This window comes from Doryrhamphus excisus, linkage group LG2 (assembly GCF_037039965.1).
Source record: "Doryrhamphus excisus strain RoL-2023G ecotype Guam linkage group LG2, RoL_Dexc_Guam_v1.1, whole genome shotgun sequence".
Classification (NCBI taxonomy): Eukaryota; Metazoa; Chordata; class Actinopteri; order Syngnathiformes; family Syngnathidae; genus Doryrhamphus; species Doryrhamphus excisus.
In genome coordinates, this window is record NC_136358.1 from 22,738,011 (window position 1) to 22,746,407 (window position 8,397).

The following is an 8,397-nucleotide window of genomic DNA, read 5'->3' on the forward strand; positions in this document are numbered from 1 at the left end:
GCCATCAGTTGTCTGAGTTGTACATATATTAGTCGCCATCCAGCCAAGGCGGTGAGCTATGATAGCAGGAGGGAGCTTGTGAGAGCCGCATGGTGAAATTCTCAGACAAGATTTAAACAAACACACATGTAGACGCTGGCCAACTGGCAGGCCTGGCCTATGATGCACCGGACCAAACCATTAACCATTAACAGGCCACACAGTGCCACCTCCTGGTCCTCAGGGGAAGTCTTCTTTTTGAAGCAAAACGTTGACTCACTCAACAAGGACACTAAATGCTGGAGACATTTAACTTTTATTTCAAAGTTAAATGTGGGAGCTGCGTTATCTCTAAAGCGAGATAACTGAGATGTGAAATGAATTTATTTGAGGAACACACAGAAGAACACGCTGTGCTGCAGTTCCATCCTATCTACTGCAGGGAAAAAGCCATTGTTTTAAAAATAGCTAACGATATAAATCAAGAGCTGCCTGAGATTGTTTGCTGTTAAGTAAATTAAATATGACCGATAAATCATGACGTTAAGAGATAACTTTTCCACAAGAAGATGCCAGCTGCAAATCACTTGAATTGAAGGAGAAAAGCCCTTGGAGAACACAGACCTCCAGCAAGTGCCATGGTCCCCCAATACGGTGCATATTTAGATTCCTTGATCATGTAAACACACCATTAGCAACTGCATTCATCATGATATCAATCTTTTGGATGTTTCTCCATGGCTTCTGAAGATACTACAACAGGGGTCTCAAACTCACAGCCCGCGGGCCAAATGCGGCCCCCGCCTTGATATGAAAGTTTAATTTGTTAATTTGTTTCGTATGTTTTTTGATTTGCTCATTTATTTTTCCATCTTATTTTGCGTTGAAAAATAAAAATTAACATTAAACATTTATTTAATAAATTAACAATAAATAAAAATTCATTAGTTAATTTGTTTCATTTGTTTTTTGATTTGCTTATTTATTTTTCCATCTTATTTTGTGTCGAAAAAGATAACATTAAACATTTATTTAATAATTTAATAATAAATAAAAATTAATTTATCATAATTTATAATAATTCATAATTTAATGTTTTATCAGAGCTTTTCCATAGAACCAAAGCACTGAAAAAGTGGAGGGTATAGTAGAAGCATTGAAGATATATATATATATAATTAATTAATTAATATTTATTAATATTTGTATTATATATATATATATATATATATATATATATATATATATATATATATATATATATATATATATATATTGTTTTGTTTTTACCTGATGCGGCCCAGCTTCACCCAGACCCTGGCTTCAGTGGCCCCCAGGTAAATTGAGTTTGAGACCCCTGTACTGCAAACTCTAGATTCCACAGTGTATTTGGTATTTGTTGTCTTTCTATGATGAAAATGGCAAAGGTCCCCTATTTTTTCATATTCCGGATCATAGTATCCTGAATTATTCCAGTATCGTGCTCTGTTTTTGACACTTGGTAGTACCTGTTGAAAATTTGTATTTATTTTTGTCTAGAATCTAGAGGAAGTGATATTTTGGTTGTGATTATTATTATTAAAAAAAAACCTAAAAATCTAAACTAAAATCTCTTACCATGCTGTTAACTACTCCCTTCAGAGAGCAGCACAAACTGGGTCTAACAAGGACAGAAAAACGATGCACAACTGTGCAAGAAGACAAATATTAGTGTGTAGTTTAAGACATAGACGCCTCAGAGGTCGTCACCTGGCAGCTGCACTAAATAGTAGCCGTCACCGGTGTCAGTATCAACAGTGAAGCGGTGACTTCAGGACTTCAGACTTTGCAAAAAAAAAAGCCATATCTAAGACTGGCCAAAAAAAATTCCAAGTGATCCCAAACTTTTGAGCGGTAGTGTAATTACAAAACTAAAGTAGCTATACGTAATAGCCACTGTGACAGGCAGCTCTCTTGTTTATACAGAATGAAGGTACAACTTTATGAAGAATAAAAATCGGAACTTTTAATTCCTTCCCTCACAAATGCACGACATGCTGCGCCATGTTTTGCCACGAACTCAGACTGCGGGGGCCGATCCTGCTCAGATTGGTCATCACATGTATATTCTCTTGGTGGTTGTTCGTGTTGCAGTTTATTCGTCACCTTATTTGCAACTCCAGAACCTGAAGTCCCTTCCACGTTGAATCACACGTGTGATGTTTCAAAAGGGTCAACATCCACACCCTCGGTTCACCTTCTGTTTCCGACTGACAGCTCATCAGCGTCAGCACCTGCTGGAAAAAATAAATCACACAATAAAAGGCAATTAAAAGCAGTGATTTAACACCGATCTTTTCCACCCAAGCCACTGTACAAGCTGTACTTCTTTACAAGGATTTTCTTGCTAAGTGACATTGGCAGAGCAGCAAAAAAAAGTGCTGAAAAGACGACATTTGTGAGTGTGTGTATGTGAGACATTATGAGTCATGTTGCCTCGCTTTTAAGACTTGTTTTTTCAATCAAATTAGTGAGAGGTAGTCACCGACATAGTGACTAGACCTTCACACTTGCACACCATAACAAAAACCTGCTTTGAATAGCAGACATCAGGTATGTTTGGGTGCAGACGTGGGACTCAGTTATGGCTGTACTACCAGGGTGTAGATATGCTACCAAGTAGAGATGCTCAATATTGGCTTTTTTACCCATAACATGACCAATGTTCAACTAAAATAACAGTGACATACACTGGGCTCATTCGACAGTAGCTTGTTATTTTGCTTTGAGAATATGCGCTGCATGTGAGTCAGAGTGATTTATCCTGTGGTGTTATATTAGATTAGAAATATCAAAGGAAGCCGCCTTACTCTACCCTTGCAGTTCTTTACAATACGAGCAAATTGCATATTTACACCAAGAAGGCAAAACTTGGACATAATTGCACATTACGGACATAGCAAACAAGCCTTGTTGCTACGTGGAGCACAACGTTTTTACAGATCACAAATCTGGAAAAACCTGTCCATGCATTCATGGATTATTGGATTATTGTTCATTCATTCATTCATTTTCTACCGCTTATCCTCACAAGGGTCGCGCGGTGCTGGAGCCTATCCCAGTTGTCTCCGGGCGAAAGGAGGGGTACACCCTGGACTGGTGGCCAGCCAATCACAGGGCACATATAGACAAACAACCATTCACACTCACATTCATACCTATGGACAATTTGGAGTGGCCAATTAACCTAGCATGTTTTTTTAATGTGGGAGGAAACCGGAGTACCCGGAGAAAACCCACGCATGCACGGGGAGAACATGCAAACTCCACACAGAGATGGCAGAGGATGGACTTGAACTCGGGTCTCCTTACTGGACTACCTAAAAAATCAGTTAGACGGTTGCAGCTCATTCCGAACTCTGCTGCCCGAGTTCTCACTAAAACCCAAAAAGTGGAGCACATCATTCCAGTTCTGGAACTAGGTCGCTAGCTCTCTAGTTTGCGAGTTAGCATCTGTCTCAAGACCCTGCAGTTGCGCAATATGTTGTAAATAAAAAGAGTATAAATGTGACTATAGTCGTGTTTTGTCATGTCTACAGGGCTCTAATAATGCTTTGTTCATTTTAATCTGAAAAAAATAATTTGTCTACCCACCAACTATATGTGGTTTCTTAAGTTTTAATTATTTGCCGTTTTATTATTATGATATTTATTTATTACTGATTGATTGATTTTCTTTATTCTTCATCTTATTTTGTGTAGAAAAATAAAAATTAAGATATTTGAGAACAGTGGAATGTTTTATCAGAGCTTTTCTTGTAGAAAATCGGAACCAAAGCAAAGTTTATTCATTTTTCTGTTTTTAATAAATGCGTTTTTTTTTTTTTGGAAAACCTGATGCGGCCCAGCCTCGCCCAGAGCTCCAGTGGCCCCCAGGTAAATTGAGTTTGAGACCCCTGGTTTAGGACCTAAATACATCAGTCGCCTCGTGACCCAGTATGAACCAGACTCCTCGGGTCATCTGCATCCGGCCTCTTATCAGTTCCCAGAATCAGAACCAGACACGGAGTAGTAGCGTTCCGTTTCTACGATCCACATGTCTGGAACAAACTCCCACACAGCCTTGGATCAGCGGACGTTCTCTGAAGTCTATTTACATCCAGGTTAAAGACCCACCTGTTCTCAGTCGCATTTCACTAAAGACTTTTTAAATGATCTCTTCTTGTTTTTCATTTTTAAATTATGTTTTTAGTCTTTTATTTTTTATGTTTTCTTTATCCTTAATGTTTTTACATCTGCTGTAAAGCTGAGTGTTGAGTTGGGATTTTAAAATGTCAACAGAGTCCAGTAAACGGATGCTTAGTGGAAGAGCATGGTGCTTTGGTGTTGCAAAAAAATGCTTTCATGCTAACTGAAAGTCATTTCGCACGATGTCTTCTGTGGCAGTTTTAATGAAAATTAGACAATACCTTAGAGGTTGCAGTGTTGTTGATTTGTCAGTGAATAATATGTGTGTGGATGTGTGAGGGACTGAGTAACATAGCACACAATCTGTTGCGCCAGCCATTTAACATTGAACCGACGCTGGGTGACTAATTCTGTGGATTTGGATCCTTAAAATGTCAGCGGCATCATTGAAACCTGAAAGAAACTGTTACACAGGGAGAGGCGGAATGACACCTAAAACTAATTTATCCAAGTGAATACAATTGCATTCACTTTATCGTTGCGGCGCAAGAGGAGGCCGTTTTGCTCATGTATGCATGGATGCCACAAATATAGTGAGAGCTCGCCTGGCCAGGGGTTTTATGATTAAAACCAGACTGTGCTTGCCCAAACTTGGGCACCTCCAGAAAAATACACTGCAGTTGCACATACCTCGCACAAGAGGGAAGTACACGGACATTTGCAGTGGTGGTCTTTTTATATTTTGAAACTGTATGTTGTTCCTTGGCGGCTGAGGGGGCTTTCTGGTTGATATCATCGTCTAGTTCAAAAATGGCTAATACTACGTGAGAAAGCTGCTAAGCTCTGAGAGTTAAATGGCAATCTGGAGTCGGAGCTATGATCATCCTGTAAATATAATGACGCCTCCACTGTGTCACATGACTGGAGGCAATAGGCTGCAGGGTTTCCTTGTGCCAAAATGCGCATATAAGCTCCCACCAACACTCGGTTCCGTTCCAGGCAGAGTTTCAGGATTTGTATCTGCTTTTGTGCTGTGAAAGTGACAAACACATAACGTCTAATTACCAAAATCTCAAGTGGCCCTCTTTCATTGTCTTGTTTCGCTTTTTTTTTTTTAAAAAAAAAAACAGCTTTTGCAGCGTACACCGGGAAGTCATGTGACATCAACAAATGCAGACATGCTGCCGTGCCTGTCGCCCACACACACATCAAACACATTTATACCCGCTTTTTAGTTGGCGGCAAGAGAACCGCAATTCATTTACTGACTAAGCTGCCCGTAAACATGGCAGGCATCATCAGCATCATGCCCTGACTGAAATTCTTTAAGGACAAGAACAGGAAAAGAGATCCTCTGGTACTTACCACGACTTGTTCCCCTGCTTGCTCTTACTCTGACCTCCACTCACTGCAGGAGGGTCTCACATTTCAGCCCCCCCATAGCACCGGGGCGGACGACCACCACCCGCTCTGCTCCCTTCTTCACACCATGCTGGTGCTCTGGTGGTCTCTCCAGGCGTAGGCAGGGGTTCTCGCAGGTTTCCTGGGTGGGTTGAAGGTCTTGCCGCAGCGCTCATTTTGCGGGTAGAGCGGAGGCTTTTGTGTTCTTGAATGGGCCGTGCTGTTCCCGACTTCAGGATGTAGGTTATGGGAATGGGGCTCTTGGGTGTCCGCTTTTTGTTTTGCGGGGCCCTGGTGGGGCCCTGAAGGCAGGTGCCCGTTCACATGGGGTCCCTCGTGTTTGATGTCCTTGCTGTGGTTGGGTGGGGTGAAGCAGCGGGTTTTGACCACTGATGCCATATGAATGGGCGATGGGGAGTTGGTTTGTAGGACCATGACCTCTTTGTCTGAATGCCTTGACCCCTCGGCAAGGGCTGGCTTGTGACTGGCTGGAGGTGACGAGTGATGAGTAGATGTGTGGATATCATTGGACGACCCGTTAGTGATTCTGAGTGGCTCCTCACCAAGGTCGATGCTGGCCGTGAGATGATCGATCTGCTCGATGACCTGATGGAAACGATGGATTTTTTCAGACAAACAGACCTCCTCAAAACATAAGCTAATACCAACTCCTTAGTTTCCAATTAATCTATGCTTTCAACTTTCCAGAAACAGTGAGAGTTTCCAACAAGTACTCAGGTATCGGTCAATCTGTGATGTTTTGCTGCATGCAAAATTGACACGCTAGAAACACGGCAGAATTCCACTAAAGGTCAGTGAAGTTGTTTTTAACGGCTACAAACAGATGACCTGCAAATGTGTCTAGCTAACTTTTCTAATGGGATGTCAGCCTCTGCGCTTATTGCCATTCTCTGATAAACTAAGCTAACCCTGCTAGCTTCCATTCACCCTCGGTAAGAGAGGAGTTCCCATTTTGGCACGTTTAAATCGAGAGAGGGCAGGTTAGTGTTTGGGATTCCACCACCATTCAGCGGTCATACTTCCCCAAACGAGTGTTCCTTCACCTCGAGATGATAATATTTCATTTACATTATGTCACGTTCCACAAGATTACATGTTTAACAGAAAATTATGTTTTAATTAGCCAATTCAGCATTTTATCTGCAGTTCCCTGAATGTGGAAATCATAGGGCACTACTCAAATTGATGCTGGTTCCAACAGGTCCTTTGCAGTATGGTGCTGATTGGGGTACGGTTTAATGAATCAGGATAAGTAGAAATCTTGCATTGTAGTACAAGTCCCAGTGAAAGATTATTTAAAAGGTGGGATAAAAATACAAGAAAATACTCTCCTACCTCTTTCATCTCCACATGAACTTGCTTCAAACCTCCCAAGACGTCCTCCAGATTTGTTACCACTTGTCGGATCTGATCCTTAACCACATCATGCTCACTTGTTTGCCGAGCCAAACCATTGCACTGGTTCTTGGTGACGGTCTGTGCTGGCCCCTCCAGGTTGCTGGCAGATAGGTGTCGGGCGTGAGGCCCCTTCTTTCGGTTCAACTTTTTCTGTGGGACTTCAGTGGTAAAGAAAATTTCGTGCGAGTGTCCATTACAGTTCTCTCTTAATCCACTGGAGTCATGATTGGTATCTCTTCCCTCCCTTCCTTTGGGGGGTCCAGGCGTTGGTCTGCAGTGCCCCTTAGCCATAGGTGTGTGTACCAAACTGGGGTTATGTTGCTCTAAGTGGCCATTTTCAGGGATACCAGCACAGCCTTCCTTTTTGTTGTCTACAAAGATGTCACACCCTTGGCCTTTGACTCGTAGATGAGGGAGTGGATGTGGGAATCCGCCATTAAAGGGGTGTGTCTTGATGCGGCTGTGCGTCAACACACAGCGACACTGCTCTCTGAAAGACGGGCAGTGTCTCGCGCCAGCCTTTGGCAGGTAGTTCCATCTGGCAAGGTTCAAGTCCCGTGGGCGACAAAGTTGGTGCAAGTCATCTGACTGGCTGAGGGGGCCAGGCCCCAGAAACAGAGGCGGTTTTTGAAGGCTGCAATGGCCGCTTCTGTCTTCTCTGGGCGTCCTTACATCCCGCCCTCCGACGTCCTTAACCCGAGGAGGCTGAATGTCTCTCCAGCTGTCCGGATGCGGGTGGTCAGTTGGTTGGTACACCAGCCCACTCTGCTTGGCACACTGCTGGCAGGAGCAGGAGCCCTGGATGAATCTTCGATGTCCTGTCGCTTGTCCGCCTTCTGTATACATGTCCAAAGAGGCTTGCGTCTTGCGTGGAAAAGCTCTCGGGAAAACAAATCGCTCTGTGAAGTCCCGCCATTCACTCATTCTGTTTTCCTCATCTAGTGGCTTCCCACAAGAAAACTTATCGTCAGCTCTCCCTCCCCCTAAGACGTCTCCCTCCCCTTCCTTCCTGTCTGTTTCCCTGCCTCTCCACTCCTCTCCAGCTCCAGTTGTTTCCCCCCCCCTTTCTCTTTTCTTTCTCCGAACTTTTTTTTGCCCCTAGAGCTTCCTCTGTCTTGAATCTCTCCTTGTCCCTCCCTCTCTTGCCTTACTTGCCACCTCTCACGCTTTCTCGTTCCGTCTCTTTTGCTGCCTCAGGAGTCCTTCTCTCGCTTTCTCTATTCCAACCCCCCCTCTTCACTCTTCTCTCTCTTCCTTTTACACCGTCTTAGTCTCTTACATAGTCAGCTGTACCTGGATTTGTCAAGTCCGTCATTTGTCTCCATGTGAGATCCAGGCGTCCTCCAGTCATGTACTCCATATGGATCTCCGAGAGTGTGAGAGAAACAGGAACCAAGTCTGCAGCCAAGCTCATTAGCCCGACTGAAGTAT

The 8,397-nt window shown here is 43.2% G+C and overlaps 1 protein-coding gene across 2 annotated transcripts; it reads right to left on the reverse strand.

The window, feature by feature from the left end:
- Positions 1–1,260: 1,260 nt before the first annotated feature.
- Positions 1,261–7,948, reverse strand: LOC131110003 (uncharacterized). 2 transcript variants are annotated; one of them, XM_058062641.2, is made up of 3 exons: positions 6,904–7,948; positions 5,512–6,153; positions 1,261–2,252 (listed from the first exon to the last, which is right to left on the reverse strand). In XM_058062641.2, exons 1-2 carry the CDS (start codon positions 7,888–7,890, stop codon positions 5,629–5,631), a joined length of 1,512 nt encoding a protein of 503 aa, XP_057918624.2. In that variant the 5' UTR covers positions 7,891–7,948; the 3' UTR covers positions 1,261–2,252; positions 5,512–5,628. The 2 variants fall into 2 exon arrangements, with proteins under 2 accessions (XP_057918624.2, XP_057918623.2); XM_058062640.2 differs by having other exon boundaries at positions 1,261–2,255.
- Between the last annotated feature and the right edge of the window lie 449 nt (positions 7,949–8,397).

Excerpts from the sequence above, each read along its gene's own strand:
- LOC131110003 (XM_058062641.2), bottom strand. The coding sequence starts at position 7,890 with ATGAGTGAATGGCGGGACTTCACAGAGCGATTTGTTTTCCCGAGAGCT. Across the intron at positions 6,154-6,903 it reads TTCATGTGGAGATGAAAGAG|GTCATCGAGCAGATCGATCA; the intron begins GTAGGAGAGTAT and ends CGTTTCCATCAG.